General features: G+C 32.8%; 1 protein-coding gene across 1 annotated transcript in view; it reads right to left on the bottom strand.

Moving 5' to 3' along the window:
- The window catches only part of ETNK1 (ethanolamine kinase 1), a 58,780-nt gene that overhangs the window by 11,433 nt on the left and 30,044 nt on the right, over positions 1 to 17,303 (bottom strand). Inside the window, exons 4-6 of the mRNA XM_049882628.1 lie at positions 15,385 to 15,527; positions 5,472 to 5,555; positions 3,811 to 3,971 (exon numbers count right to left, since the gene is read on the bottom strand). Coding sequence (XP_049738585.1) covers positions 3,811 to 3,971; positions 5,472 to 5,555; positions 15,385 to 15,527 — 388 coding nt within the window. The remainder of the gene's footprint in view (positions 1 to 3,810; positions 3,972 to 5,471; positions 5,556 to 15,384; positions 15,528 to 17,303) is intronic.

Here is a 17,303-nt window from a genome sequence, read left to right as displayed (position 1 = left end):
TGACACAATTGGATTCTAATTATTTAGAAAGATCACTTTTTTAATGCTGGTTGAATTAAAGACAGAGAGACAGAGAGAAACTGAAGTCAAATGGACCAGCAGTAGCAATTGCTAATGTAGATAGGAGATTATGGCTTAATTGGAGGTCACAGAATTAAGGAGAAAGGGCTGGAACTGAGAAAATTTTAGGAACCAACAATAACAGAACTTGGAAACAGAAGAAATGTTAAGAATGAGGAAAAGGAAGACATGAAAGATAATTTCCTAGTTTCAGAATACAGCAACTGAATGGATGATATTTTAATTAAACTAAGATAGTGAAATAAAGACTAAAGAATGGGGTAGAGGATAAGGCTATGAAAAACCAATTTAGGTTTAGATATACTGGGGGCAGATACTAATGAACTCCAGTTAGAGAGCAGAGTCAGTACTGATCTAGAGTTCAACAGTGGACAGAGATACAAATTGGTATCATTAACAGAAGGGCCATGGGACCAGATCACTCAACAAAAGTATGTAAACTGAAAAGGGAGCCCAAAATCAGAACACTAGGAGACATCAACATGTAAGGTGACTGGCGGAACAGGAGAAAAAGGAGCAGCCACGTAAAGAGACTAAACAGGAAAGGACAAAAAAGTAGGAAAAGAACCAAGGAAGAATGGTATCACAAAAGTTAAGGGAAGAGGAAATTTTAAGAATCGATAGTTAATAATTTCAAATGCTACGGACACATCAATTAAGACTGAAAAGTTTCAGTTGGACTTAGCCATTATGTCATTCCTGTTAACCCTTACCTAAAATTTTTTTAAGTTGTGACAAAGAAGGCAGACAGCAGTCGTCTGAAGAGTGCATGAAAGATAATAAAGGAGAAAGACTGAGGGTTTGCTTTTATTTTACTCTGCTTTCCTAATTTTATTTATTCAAACCCTGTGAGTGTGACAGGCATTTACTCAATGATCAATGAGATGAGATTAAAAGCTGATACAGAAGGTAAACTAAAGAAGCTATAAATACAGTCTTGAAAAAGAAAGACAGGGTTTCAAAAGGAGAGTTGGTAATCTCAGTGAGACAGGCCAGTGAGGCCCTGTGTGAGTGTTTGCTAGTTTCTGCTATATTCTTTCTATTCTGACACAAGAAAGTAACCTATCCCAGAAGAAAAAGGTGAGAAGGCAAGAGAAGCTCACGACAGAGAATCATCAGAATTTAGTTGAAGCAGGAAGAGTAATTCAGACAAAAACTGGCTTAATAAATGAAGAGCTTTTATTGGTTTCTCAATAAGCAAAAACTGGGAATTGGTATCAGAACCTCAGAATACAATAAATTTACTATATACACTTTTTGCAAAAATTATGCATATGTAAATCCAGAGGACATCCTAAAACAAGTTAGCAAGTTGAGTTGTAGGGCTCCTCAAATGCGGAATAAATACTACTAAAACTGTACTAAAATTTTATCTATCTTTTATCATTTTTCCATCAGACTTTCTACTGTATGTTTAACATTTCACTGAGTATGAAATTTGCTGTACATTTGATGGAAATACTTAAAAACAAAAAACTCAGTTTAAAGAAGTTCCTTTCCAATTCTAAAAATCTGGTAAGTATTTTAAGTATAAACGGGTATTGAATTTTATCAGAAAAAAATGTTATTTTCTACATCTTATCTGACCTTTTAAATTATAGCAGCTTGAGAGAATGCACCATGTTTTACTCCTTTTTCAAGCCTTCAATTTAAGTGACCTAGTTTTTTTTTTTTTAGATTAACCCATAAACCAAACCCATTGCTATCAAGTCGATTCCGACTCACAGTGACCCTACAGAACACGGCAGAACTGCCCACAGTGTTTCCAAGGAGTAGCTGGTGGATTCGAACTGCCAACCTTTTGGTTAACAGCTGAGCTCTTAACCACTACATCACCAGGGCTCCTGATATCTGATTACTGAATATTAACAAAAAACTTGGTGATCAAACCATTAGCAATTGTATTTTTCAATACCATATACAGAAAACAAAAGATGCACTGCATTGGGCAAATCTCTGAAAAAGACTCCTTTAACATTAAAAAGCAAACATGTCATCTTGAAGTCTAAGGTGTGCCTGACCCAAGCTGTGGTGTTTCCAATCGCTTCATATGCATGTGAAAGCTGGACAATCAATAAGGAAGACAGAAGAAGAACTGATGCCTTTGAATTGTGTTGCTGGCAAAGAATACTGACTATACCACGGACTACCAAAAGAACAAACAAATCTGTCTTGGAAGAAGTACAACCAGAATGCTCCTTAGAAGCAAGGATGGCAAGACTACGTCTCACTGAGATACTTTGGACATGTTATCAGGAGGCATCAGTCCCTGGAGAAGGATATCATGCTTGGTAAGGTTGCAGGTCAGTGAAAACGAGCAAGACCCCCAACAAGACAGACTGACACAGGAGCTGCAACAATGGGCTCAAGCATAACAACTGTGAGGATGGTGCAGGACCAGGCAGTGTTTCATTCTTTGTACATAACACCTAACAATGACAAAATATATAGCTACAACCACAATATCCAAAAAAGATGTTAAACATCATCAAAAGTTTACAAAGAAACCCAAGTTAGTTTTCTAATAGTAAACAATATTATTGACTAACAATTTCTAAGCTAAGTGGAGTTAATATGAAAATCAACAGAAATTCAATGCCTTAGGAACATTAGAAATTAAATGGGTAGATGGGAAAAATACAAATCGTAACAATAGTGATATTCCTTAAACTAAGACAGAAATAGGCTTAAAAAGAAGTTTTAAGTTGATTCTGAAGTTTAAATGGCCCAGTGAGGAGGAAAAAACCCTACATTCTCCATTTTAAGATCAAGTTTAAATAAATAGAAACAGCAGGCATCCTAGGACCTACTGGAGAATGTGCCGTTAATGTAGCCAACAATTTTACTAAAAATAGATGTCAGAACAGCAAGTAAAACCCACTTTTCAGTACATCCTCTAACTTGAGATACATTTTGAATGGCTCAGGGGAAATGCTGCTTTTAAGACTATGGAAACAGTATACTCACGAGTAGGATTTGTAAAGACAACACAGCAAGAATCTCCCGTGTCAACTGTACATAATTATATTAACACAAAAAAGTAGATTAAAAAAAAAACAAACCCTAGAATAAATTCACCCTAGTATTCAATTTGTCTAAAACCTTAGCTAAAATCTCTTCCTAATACATCATATCATTCTCAAAAGATAATGTAAACACACGAAAAAAAAAAAAAAAGCATGCATGTAAGGAGAATGGGTCCTGAAAATAACAAGGTATTAAAATATCAACTCCTTATAGAAAAAAAAGATCAAGAAGACAAAACGCTGCCTAAGTCATGAAAACATAATTCCACTGGTTCTTCTAAACTACTTTTATCGTGATAACATTAAGGTGTGATGATTACATGCACTGTGGAAAGCCTCCTTTCTCTTAAACCTAACCTTAGTTACATACTTTACAGAGTAAAAAATGAGAATAGATATAACATAAAAAACTGTTTCATACATTAACCTTAACCTTAACAAGATCCATTCATTAAACAAATAATTACTGAGCCCCTATTAGGCCAGGCACTGTTCTAGGGGATACAGTAGAGAACAAAACAAAATCTTGGTCCTCAAGTATTTTGAATTGTAAACAATCATGTTTTTTCAAATCACTATTTTTTCAATCATTATTTTGACACAAATTCACAAAACTTAAAATGGGAAATTACTACTCTATAAGATGATGAAACTTTTAAATTATACTAAGAATCTTTTATCAATTGCTTACATTTAAACTTACCAAGGCAAACTGATTGACTTGAATGTAGAGTATTTCTACTTCCTTTTCAGTTACTTCAGTCCCAAAGCCCTTATATTCTTTGTAGGCTTCAAGGTAAGAACGCAGCCACTGTCCCTGCAGTTTTCTATCTGGATAGAGACTATAATCTACTTCACTCACACCTAAAGTGGAAAAAAAATACATTGAAGAGTTTAAAAGCATTCTCTTCTACATCTTAATAATCTATGTCATCTACTTTTTATTTAATTATAAAATATTTCCATTTTTCACTGGAATACTAGGTATTAACTAAGCAGCATTTATTAAAATAATAAATCAAACATTAATTCTATATTCCGGCTTAAACTCTGCTGCAATTTTTCTTCGAAGCATGAACCACCAGCATCAGAAGCCCAAAGTCTGCATTTTAATAAGTACTCCCAAAAGATTCTTAAGCACACTAGTATCTGGAGAACTACCTAGAACTGTGGCTCTAAAACTTTGATTGGGATTCAGGGTAAGAAACACATTTTGTACTGAGACCTTACACACACGTGACACTAAGCTTCACGAAACAAAACTTACCCTTACTACACCTTACATTGCTGATATTTTCTGTCACTATTCTTTTGCTTCCTTTAAATTTTAAGACAGTCTTTACTCCACAAACTTGACTTTGATTTCATGACTCGCAGTTTGAAAAATACTAACTACAAGATAAAGTTCATACTATTTTGCTAGCATTGAAGGTTCTTCATTAACTTTCAAGTTTTAGTTCCATTTTTTTTTTCTCCACAAAACAGCACTAAGATAACTGGAGTTTCCTCTTTCATACCCACAAGCAGTGGTTGTGATATTATATGCGCAGCTTGATTCCTCTTCTCCAGGTAAGATATGTAAACAATATGTGCAGCAAATATGTGAAAATATATCATGTACATGATAAACTTACTAGAGGAACCAAGTGGAAATTTGTAAATAAAAAACCTTTACCAACTTGTTTCCCCTCCGGTAACCTGGATACATGAATATATACAAACTCAGCAATGAAAACTTCCCATTTGGTATAAACCATTTAGAGCAATTTCTAAACTTTAATTTTAGAGCATTTCATGTTTCTAAATATAGAGCCATAAAATGAATTTTTAATTCCACTTACATAAAAAACCTAAAACTTTTAGACTTGACAGTCATTATAGATTAATTTCCAACAACTTTTCAGTTATTCGTAGTCAAAACCAAAATAAAAAAATCTTGTGCTTTTTTAGTTAACCGACATTCCAAAAGCCCAGGTTCACAATGGAAACAGGGAAACATTTTACTGTGACCTTGGTAAATTACTTTCCTCGTGTGTCAACTAGGAATATTACCTAACTCACAGGATTGTTGTGGAGAATAAATGAAATGACATTTTACAGAGCACCTGGCATTATGTTAGGTCTCATTGGAAGACATCTCAATTACTATTATTCTCTGATCCATTGTATTTACAGCAATTAAGGAAGAAATTTCAGTCATTTCCCCTTTCCTCCACTGATAAACCAAAACAAATAAAGAAAAAAAAGCAACAGTAGGAAAATGTTGCTTCTGTCCCCAGCTTATCATCTTTAAAGAAAAAATATTCTAAAAGTATCATTTCAAAGTTAAATAAGCTACTCCACTGGTTAAGCCCTGGATTTTACCTGCAAATTCATTGAAATGATTTCCGATATCATATGCCAGGTAGTTGTATCCAGAATACTCATAATCAATGAACTGTACATCACCTATGTGAGACACAAAAATAAAGACATAAGAAATCAAACATAAAATCCGAATATCCCTACGCTACTTGTAATTAAATAGCTTCCAAAACTCTGTCTCATTGTACGTGCTTGGTTACATGCACTTCTGAGACAATAACAGGGTAAGGCTGTGAATTTTATGGCAATGAGCTTTACAAAATTTAAATTACATATACTGGTCAACAGCTTCTTTATGAACATTAATGTTCGCTATATCAAAGAAAAATCAAAATACATTCTCCAAGTTCAAGTTTTCACCACATGGGGGCATCAGTTACTTAAAAATTCAAGTTGAATTACAAATGAAAACTCTTAATGTTTAGAAACTGTTAGTAAATTCTGCAGTTGAAACAAAGAATTAACCTATGATACCCCAACAGTGAACTAGCAAGCTTATCTACATATAGGAATCAAATCTAAACTTTAAAGGCTTAAAATATCTATATTTAAAACTCAAATTATGTGAAAGACTTCAATTCTGTGAAACTTGCAGTTACGCTACAATAATAAGACTTGTTGACCAGCTTCTAACAGTACCTCTATTTTAAAATGTTAGCTGCAAACATACTCTTACATTTTCCTGGAATGCTATGTAATTAAGATTTCCAATAGCATACTTGAACAGCATTAAGGTAGCTGTTTCAGCTTTATCTTTTAAAAAAGCAAAGGTATAGTTTCTTTCTAATGTTTTTTAATTTGGGAAATTTTTCCATAAACTAAATAGATTCCTATTCTAAGTTACTGTTACATATACATGCATAATTCATTATAATTCTTCAAAGACAGCCCTATTCCTCCTGCCCAAGGAACATACTCCTACTTAGGAACTTTTAATTTTAAGTTACTGATTATAGAGGAATTTGCTTGACAAAAATACAGGCCCTGTTTTTTTTTTTTTAAAGAGGCAAAAGAAAATGAGGGGGGATTACAGATGTTAAAAACGAAGGTGGATCACTGTCTACACTGGTAATCAGAAAACTTACAGGGGCTTGTAGTTTAAATGGATATATGAACAGAGATGGCTTATAAGAACAGCCGCTCATATTGAGAAAATGCTTAACATCTACCTAGTTACTGCCTTTTAAATATCAAGCTGAAATAAAACAAACTCTTCGTCTATACACACTGGCATTTCCTAAATAAAACAGCTTTTGAACTATAATGTCTTGAAAAAGACTTGTATGTTTAATTTGGATAAGTATCTTAATCACATTCAAACACAGAGAAAAATAATTCTATCACAAAAAATTACAAGGCAATCATTAAAACAAAAAAATTTAATTGCATTTAATATATCATGTTAAACTTGTATAAATAATAGTCAAGTCTAGAGTCAGACGAGTTTAGGAACCATCAAAGTATCAAATCTTAGTTATCAAGATTTATATGCATATTACATAATCTTAAGATTTTAAAAGAGTATCCTCAGTAAATCAATACAGCTCTACCACCAGAAGTATCCTATCTTTGAATTCACAGGAAACTATCCATAGAAAGTCTCAGAGTTAACCAAATCACTTTACGGAACTGCAGAATAGGCAATTGGAACATTTACAAAATTTTTTTTTAGGAATAAAATGGTGAAGATCACCGTCATGATAAAATACGTTGCAGTCATAAAAAGATCTTATTTTCAAAAATTATTTAATCACTAGGGGAATTACGAAGTGTTATATAAAAAATATATATAAAAAAAGATGTAAAATAATAAATACACTGTGATTCAAATTATTAAAATATTATGCCTAAAGAGAATAAAAACAATGCGTAAGAAGGAAAAAAAAAGATGGCTAGAAATCAAAATGTTTCAAATGGTTTTATTACAAGTTATAAGAGGCTCTCATGGGTATTTTTCCTTACATTTTTTTCCAGATCCTTTACAATTTTATTTTTAGGAGGAAAAAATGTTACTTTAAGAAGAATGAGCTGGTTCTTTACACAAAACTGTCAACAGACTAAACACAATGATTCAGGAGATCCCTTTCAATACAACTGTCAATAAATCTGAATTACAAGATTTAGCTAGTTGCACAATTAAGTAAATGGAAGAGTTTTAATACGTAATTTTTTTATTGCAGCTGTTGATTATTTTAGCTCTTTAAATACAAATTCTTGTAGAGCTCATATTAACTCTTTCATGCCAATAAAAATACACAGCCCAGTCCTGAAGCTTACTTTTGCCACCTAAATAAAAGCTTTGATTTCTATTTTCTAAATTATATTTAGAATTTGGCAAATATAGTTAAAATGGCAGGTAAAATATGCCTGCTTATAAATACACTTTAATTAAAGCATAGATCATTTTAACAAGAGTTTAAACATGTTTCAGTATGAAAATTTTAGCAATGACTTTGTAGTAGCATTAATTCATTAAAGCTAGCCTTTATTTTTAAATGCTATGTCGAGTTTATAAATAATGAAATTAAAAAAATAAGAAAATGAAGCTAACAAATACAGATGAGGCTGTTACCAGGCTCCGTGCATGTGAACAAGTGATGCGATAAACCTCCAGTCAGTGCGTTTAAGAAGCACGGGGTGCGCCGCCACATGGCAGCAACAATGGCATACCTAATCTGTAGCAGATGAAGAAAATTTGGCAAACTCACATTTTACAAGACACAAAGCTTAAAAGGAAAAAAAATTAAAAAAAAAAAAAACTGCATTAGCTATTCTTTTTCAGACTATTGCAAGCAAAGTGGAACTCAACCTTAAATTTAATCTTCTGCAACAAAGTAAAATTAAAAAGGCCTACTTCCCTTATTTTGGGTGCCAGAAAAATCAAATTACCATACTGGAAAATCCTTTCCTAGCAACACAACGTATACTGAACTTATTTTTGGTAATATTTCCGAAATTTCTACAATTTCCAATTACTTAGGGGAACTTCTATATCATTATTACTAATTAGTAGTTCATATGGCATTACTATCTTGCTAATTCTTTAGGATACAAATTTTAATTGGGGTTTAATTGGAAAGACCATGAGACTACTCCCTGAAGTTGCATACAAAATTTCATGTGTATGTGCATTTTTTTGAGAAGGGGATTATCCAGATTCTCAAGGGATCTCTGACGCCTAAATAGTAAAGAACCACTGTTTTAAGGGTTAGGGCTGTGCTTCATTTACCTTTATATAGCCCACTGGCTAGCACATAATGGGTACAACATATAACTAATGAATTAAACTACAATCTAAATTATCAAAAGCTACATTGTGCTTTTTTTTTTTATTAGTGTATATACTGCATATCTTTGCCACAGTAATTAAACCAACACCACTGAGCTAAGGTTATTCAAATCTCAATACAGCCAAAACCAAGCCTATCAATTCTAAAAGTACTTCAACCCCGAAAAAATTAGTTCATTAACTAAAGTTGTATAATTTATATGCTACATTTGTCAGGATTCCTTTACTTTGTTGTTATTAAGGAGAAAAAAACATAAATAAAAATAACATGAGAACCTGAAAATCTTCCCATCTCCCTCTAATTGCTCAACAGTGTTATGAAGAATGGTGAGAGAATGAGAAAAAAGAAACAATAATTACAGTAATGTTAGCAAAATGCTTTTTCTGCTACATAGAAAACCAGCTGCCACTGAGTCAATTCTGACTCATGGCGACCCCATATATGTCAGAGCAGAACTGTGCTCCATAGGGTTTTCAATGGTTGATTTTCCAAAGTAGATCACCAAGCCTTATTTCTGAAGCACCTCTGAGTGGACTCAAACTCCCAACCTTTCTGTTAGCAGCTGCGTACATCAGCTGTTTGTACTATCCAGGGACTCCTAAACAGAACAAGACAGGGAGTTATCCTGCTCTGGAAAACTTTCCCTTCATACCTCACTCTGCTACTCAGCAGTACCCAGTATACACCTTCACCACAGCACTCATCATTCTAAATGTAAATATTTAATGGTCTGACTCCCCCACTACATGGTATATGGGCTCCTCAAGGGGCAGTAGGTCCCTTTCATCTTTCATCAAGCAATCCATAGTGCAACCCCTAGCACACAGGATGTACTCAAATGCTAGTGTCATAAATGGAGGTTTGCAGAGAATGCTGAGACACAATAACAGACATGCTTAAATATAAGGCAGAAAAGCAAAATAAACATGAAATATTAAAGTATATTTTTTACATTCTTATTGAAGTATATTATTGAACATTTTAATGGGCCTGAATGCATGAGCAAAGAAAAAATAAATCAGCTAGTTCTATAAGCTAGTAACTATTTTATTAACTCCCTTATTAGCTATTACATTAACTTCCTTGATAGGTAAGGTTTTTACAGTCCATTAGGAGCCCCGATGGCACAGTGGTTAAGAGCTCGGCTACTAACCAAAAGGTTGGCAGTTCAAATCCACCAGCTACTCCTTGGAAAGCCTATGGGGCAGTTCTACTCTTGTCTTATAGGGTCACTATGAGTTGGAATCAATTTATCAGCAATGGGTTTGTTTCGGGTTTTGTTTAAGGTTTTTTATGACCTGATTTAGGTAATATTTTATGCTAAATTGTAATCTGGAAGACAAGTTAAAACAGGGTTAAGAATACCCTTCATAAAAACTCCATCCTAGAAAATGTAGGTTACCAAATAAAAATAATTTGTATTTATTTTAATTTAAAAATAAAACTAATGAAAAAACTGTTCTCAGTCATTAAAACCAATAAACCACGCTGCCTTTTCATGAAATAATAAAGTACAAAGCACTCCTCACTTATTGACACAGTTAGGTTCCAAAGACCAGGTTGTTATGTGAAAATCGTCATTAGGTGAAAATGGAGCACGATCATATCAGATCACAAAATGGAGGATGACTACATCATTCACAACTGCCAAATTACATCATTACATAATTGCCAAACTGCTAGGAATAATGGCCCAGCCAAGCTGACATATAACCTTACCCATCACAGCCAGCGTTACTCTCACCTTGCGCCTTGGCATTCGTCACTACAAGATACACATCGTTAATGCTCAAGATAGTCTGATAGATTTTTTTACTACTGTCATAAATGCAAAATGTTGGATAACAAGATAGTCAATAAATGAGGAGGAGTTGTAGGTAAGATTTAGAGTCAATCAAGGGACTAAAAATGGTGAATCACTTATTTTCTATTTTTAATGTATAAAACTCTAAAGAAAAGCCTAGTTTGTTCTATTAATTCCCAGAAAAAGCTTTCCTTTCCTACTACACATCTGTATTCCTTAAAGGGCTGTAAATCAGCCTCTTGTATTTTACTGACAGAGAAAATAATCAATGATTTCCATTACTGATTTTTAAGGTTATATATTAGATCTTTATATGAGCTTTTTATGAAGAAATGGGGAAAGGGAGGGAAACAAAACAGCCACAAAAAGTAATCAGACCAATAAACATTCTGACAAAGGATTAGGACATTAAACAACAATCTCAAAAGCTTTAGCAATTGCTTCTGACATGTCAGCAGTTAAAGGATTAGTTCAAATTAAAATATTACATTTGGAATAGGTTATTCAATAAGCAATATTATAATTTGTTCTACTTAGTATTAAGTTCTTTATTAAATTAATAATTGATGAATTTAAAAGGTGACTGGAACACTTCACCTTACAGTTTTGGAGCAAGAACCACTGCTTCTCATTTTCTTATTATGACATCAAATTCTAACATCGTAACATTAAATATTCTTTTCTTACCTTTTTAAGATGTCATTTCATTGAAGACAAGGAATGGGCAGCTGGTTACCAACCACCTGTCTAAGTCCTGGCACTGACTAACTTTTCAAAAATCTTGACAGCTACCACCAACTTCAGAAAGGAAGCTCACTCTTCTCCCATATTCATGAGTCCTGTCAACTGACATGATGAGAGCAAATAGAAGCAGTATTTCTTCCTGTGATGCCTACCAGTTCCAGTAGCATTCCCAGATAAAAATGCCAGTAAACTGCAGGGTGCTCACTGTCCCTGTGTGTGTGTGGTATGTGAATATGTATACATGTGTAAGTATACATACATATAAGGTTTTTTTTTTTTTTAATTTTAAACTAATCGCTTAAGTTATCCTTAAAATAGAAACTATAAGTTGCATTTAAAGACAACCTGAATTGTCATCTCATAGCTATGAACCATAATTCCACTAGTCATGGGACACAATTAACCTTCTGGCATATAGTTAATCATTTTTCATTTTTTCAGAATCAGGTATGTTTTGTACAAATGTACCCTATAGTCATAATAAAGGTGTTTTGGCAAACTATGGCCTGAACAGGCCAGATTTAGTCCTGTAGCCTATTTTTGTAAATAACATTGTATTGGATCACAGCCACACTTAATTATGTATTGTCGATGCCTGCTTGAGAGCTTTCTTTATATATTGTCTATGGAAGGTTTCGTGCTACAAGTGTTGAATAGCTGCAACAGAGAATATATATAATATGGCTCATGAAGCCAAAAATATGTACTATCCATCCCTTTAAAGAAAGTCTGCCAACCCCTGTCATATTATTATAGCTGCAATTGAGAACGACCAAGTAAGTACCTGGCGCAGTGTTATATACTTTCTTTATATACATGATCTTAAATTTTCTCAGCAAGTATCTTTAGTAGATATTATCTCTAAGTTACAAATAAAGAAAACTCAAGTTCCAAACTATCAAGCATACTCAAAGCTGGTGTGTTTAAGAACTGCCTGGGGACCTGTTAAACATTCAGGTTCCTAAGCCCACCTACAGAAATTCTTATTACTGGTCTTGGATAAGGCCCAGATTGGCCAAGTACCCTTGGTGATTCTGATGCAGATAGTCAAGGATCAAATAAAAACATTTATAAGCAGATAAAATGGCTTGTCTAATACCACTTACCTCTAAGTGACTGAGCAGAGATTTGGACCCAGGTGAGACTGGTTCCAAAGCGTGCAATCTTTCTGACTTCTTAGTTATAATTAAGCGTTAACACAAATCTGCTCTTAAGAGCTAATGATTTTTAATTTAGTTATAGTATGCAAATCTAAGTTGTTATGGTTTAAAACTACATGCAGAGACTTCAAAATGATCCAATGTAACTTCATAAAGTTCACCTAAAATGCGTACTTCTAAGAAATTAAAGGTCTGAAACATAGTGCAAACATATACTGTGCTTGATGACGGGAAGGCTAATTCCTTGGCTTTCATCTTACCTTTACATATTTATATCTCACGGGTGTGTACAAACTGATGAAGCCTCAAGCTCAGGTAACATAAATGATTGAAAAAGCAATAATAAATCAAACATGCTTATGACTCTAATATGCAGTTTAATCATTTATCCTCTGTGGAAATTATCTTAATCCCAAATGACTCAGACTTTGCTTTAGAATGCTATAACAAGGTAACCAGTTAAGAAAGTAAAGAACTTCATAATACCTATTATCTCTAATTTTAATTAGCCTCTTTAAGATTGCTGCCATGAATTGTTAATGTTACAGCCACAAATACACAATTTTTTTGCCTATTAAATTTACTAATTTTATAAAATTTACATTTAAGTATGAGGATGGCATCTTCTACTTATAAAGATTCATATATATCTCACTGCTTATATTACTTTAAAACCAATAGTTCCTAATTCGAGACATTAATACTGAAGACTAAAATAAGCTTTTTGCCATACTTTCATGAGTTGTAGATTTTACCTGAACAACATTTCAACTAGACTGTATTTTCTTAGTGCTTATGTTATCAACTAATTACATAGGAATTGATGATTGTTTTAAAAAAATCGATGCCACACAATCCACATTGAGCCTTCCTGGCCAATACTAGAAAATCAATAAGAAAAAAACAGAATATCTATCTCCACAACTAACACACAAATATAGCCACAAGGACAAGAAATGAATGGTACAAAATAGTCTTCAATGAAAAAGAACAGACTCTAAAAAATATGGTTTTGTCAAACTATAAAATGTATTCTTCTACGTGTGGGAGGGGAGGTAAATCAGACACAAAAGTGTGACTCAGGTAACTCTCGGTAAATGAAACAAATGACAACCTTAAACTCCTAAAGCCAAAATAAAACATAAAGATTTTATCTTAAAATACAGAAAATATTTGTATTACTGACCAGTAGTTTAGAGATATGTTATTGTTTAAATAAAAAAGTAAAAATGTGTTTTTAACACCTAAGACAAAGTAATCTGATTTTTTTGGTCCCTTATTTTTTAGCTTTATAAATAAGTTTGTTCTATGAAATGAATATGCAAAAGAAACTTATAAAATAAAAATATGAAACATTGAAATTATATTCCAAGGAAAATAACATTTTTTGATCAACTTGCAGTTAAAAATAAAGCTGAGTGTCCACTTCAAATGTAAGATGAAGTCCCTCACTCAAAATTCCATTCTATAAAATGTGTTATTAGGTCTTGTACTGAACTTTACACGCCAATACATTGCTTTAACTAATGCTTTCACCTCACAAATGGCATTGAGATTTGGTTACTCGTATACAGTGCAGTGCAGATATACTACGATAATCATATAAAATAAATGGATATTAATACATTAAAGGATGCTGTCAAGTACTTAAATGTTTTACGGTGCACCTAAAGTTTAAAAACAGAAAAAAATTATTCCCCAGAAAGACTTCCAAGACAATTCAAAAATACAGATGTAAGCTCAGTACATTTCTGAAATACAGAATATCTAATCCACATTAAAATATCAAAGATACTCAAATATATTTTTGAAAATATGTACATAAGTCTACCACCCTTGACAGTGTTTATCTGGTGGGTTTTCTTCAAGTTAAAGTCAGCTATAAATATCAACGACCTTTGTATTAGAATAGTCCCAACTTAAAATCTGATAAGAAAGGTCATAAAGAGTACTTTAATTGAATATAATTATGACCATGTTAATCTGAAGTCTTTGGCTTTAGTATCTTCACAGCAGCACACTTCTGATTTAAAATATGAACTTCCAACTACAATGACTATCTTCAGAACTGGTTTCCTACATAAAGCAATGCCTTCATTGATTCAAACCTATTTTTGAATTAATACTAATCCTTCAACCAAAATTATGTTTTTAATAAATTTAGTATTGAAGGGCATAATTTAGCAACCAAACCTCAAACCACTTTATCCAATGATATAATACAACCAAGTATTTATTAAATACAAAAAGAGAATTTGAATACAGCAATGAAAAATCACAAAAAACATTTCACCAAAAAGTATCACAGTATCACTGTCGACCTCAGAAAATGTTAAAACTATTTATCATAGGTTCTTGAATATTTATTTAGCAGATATAAATTTGAACAACTACAAACAACATTGCTTTCATATGTGGCTCTCTCTTTAGTATTAAAATAACTAACAAATCAGCATTTTACACAGGTAATAGGAAACCTGGTGACATACTTATTCCTAATATTGTCCTCCCAATACTGTGAGAAAAGTCTTGTATTTATAAAGGTGCAGGGTCAATTTGTTTTTTAATAACCGCATTACAAGCAGGTACATTCTACTCTTACACGAATTATAAAATATGTTTTACAGTTATATTTATAAACAGTCATTTTATCATTTTATATTTAAGAATGTAACAGGAACCACAAACTGTTTCTCATAAACCAACTCTAAAAAAACACATTATAAACATATACAGAGAATATATATTCCTAAATTTATTATGGCTACCACACATAAATTAAAAGAAAATCTTTTAAAGACTTTATGCATGTTTTTAATCTTTGCATTTGAGTTAAATTCATTTTCACTGATACAACAACCATTAAGAATATTTAAAAAAATCAATTTTACTTACTGCTAAGGTCAAATACCTACCTTCTTTCTCATTGTAGATTATATTCTTACACAATAGATCATTATGGCAAAGCACAACTGGTGAGCCCAAGTTGGAAAGAATCTCCTTCATCCAAGTCATCTCTTCTTGAAGAATCTGAGGGCTTGGGATATCACTTAGGAACCTTTTCATTTTAAAAGAAGAGTTATATCCTGTTTATCTTAATGACATGTTTTTAAAGTTTGAATAAGGTTTAAATCTATTTTGAATAAGCCCTTTCCATTTGACTAAACATACTCATGAATTAATAGGCCACTTATACCAAAAGCTGGAATAAAGGAAATCATTTTTTGAACTTATACATGAATGAAAAGAAATTGAACAACTATTAAGGATCAGCCAGAGAAGTATAAAATATATTGGGTCAAAAATGCAAAAAAAAAAAAAAAGGAATACATACATAGCTAATAACTAACTGTACTAAGCAGTATTTTCAATGTTTTAGATTACAATGATAGGTACACTATTATCTCCATTTTACAGAGGAGAAAAAAAAACTAAAGCACGAATAGCTAAAAAAAGATTTAAGATATTATTTAAAATTATAAAGATAGCCAATTAGAGAACTAAAAATATTTATTTCAAGTTTTGAAGGGTGAATGCAGTATAACCAAAACCAAACCTGCTACCATCAAGTTGATTTTGACTCAGAGCAACCCTGTAAGATAGAGTAGAACTGCCCCTTAGGGTTTCCAAGGAGCAGCCAGTGGATTCAAACTGTCAACCTTCTGGTTAGCAGCCAAGCTCTTAACCACTGTACCACCAGGGCTCCGAATGCATTATAAATCCATTAAATTCTTACCTAAATTCACATTCCGAAGTCAGCAGATACTGTCTATAGTTGGTAATTCGAGAAATAAAGGTAGCCAGAATCAACTGGACAGCAACAAGTTTGGTTTTTGGCTTTTATGTTATCTAGTTACTACAAAAACAGCCATTACAGAAATTGCCTCAGGAGTAATGTGATGTGAGGAGAGTGGAGGAAGAGTGGGAAGGAGCATAAAGAGTATGGCTTTCTATCCTAAACTCTTCTTCCTATTTATTATTACATTTCTATTGTTTGGATAAAAATGAAACAAAAATGGACTGTTAATTTACTCTTTCTCTTCTTCCCTCAATACTTTAAATCAAGTTCTCTTGAGTCTTCCTCCACGGATTTTCTCAAATTACTCCTTTTCATTTTTACAATACTTAAATCTAGGTTCTTTTTACATCAGTGAATTTGTCTATTTAAGTAGTTTCCAGCAATATTTTCCCTACTATAAAACAATCTTTCCTACATATAGCTGCCAAGAGTAATCCTTACATGCTCTTTTCAAAATAATATTACTGTTTAAGAACCTCTCAATAAAAAAGTAGTGTTGAATGGAAATCACAGTATTCAAAGGATTATGAACACAACAATTACAAACCATATACAAGCACAAGAAAGTAAGAAAATATAAATACTTCTAGTCACTATGAGTCAGAATCGACTCGACGGCACTGGGTTTTTTTTTTTTTTTGGGTAGTTGTGTATTTTCTGTGAGGGGGTACTTTCTTCCTGGTGTTTACTACAGTGCATCTCCAGCTTTTCCAAAGTATCACCAACCTCAGGGATTTAAACCATAACTTGGAGAGTCCAGGAAATGCAACCCAAAGCCTACCTAAATAACTTTTGGATGATGATGGTGATGACAGCAGCTAACATGTATGTAGCACTTACATGGCCAAACACTGTTCTAAGCATTTTATATGTACCTACTCAATTAATCCTTACAAAAACCCTATAAGGTAAATATACTACTTTCTCAATATTTCCATTTTACAGATGAGATAACAGAAGATAAGTAACTTGCCAAGGTTATAAAGCTAAACTAGCAACTGGCAGAATTGAGATTTGATACCAGGCAATCTGGCT

This window comes from Elephas maximus, chromosome 4, assembly GCF_024166365.1.
Source record: "Elephas maximus indicus isolate mEleMax1 chromosome 4, mEleMax1 primary haplotype, whole genome shotgun sequence".
NCBI classification, from domain to species: domain Eukaryota; kingdom Metazoa; phylum Chordata; class Mammalia; order Proboscidea; family Elephantidae; genus Elephas; species Elephas maximus.
This window is presented reverse-complemented; position numbering and strand designations above follow the sequence as displayed.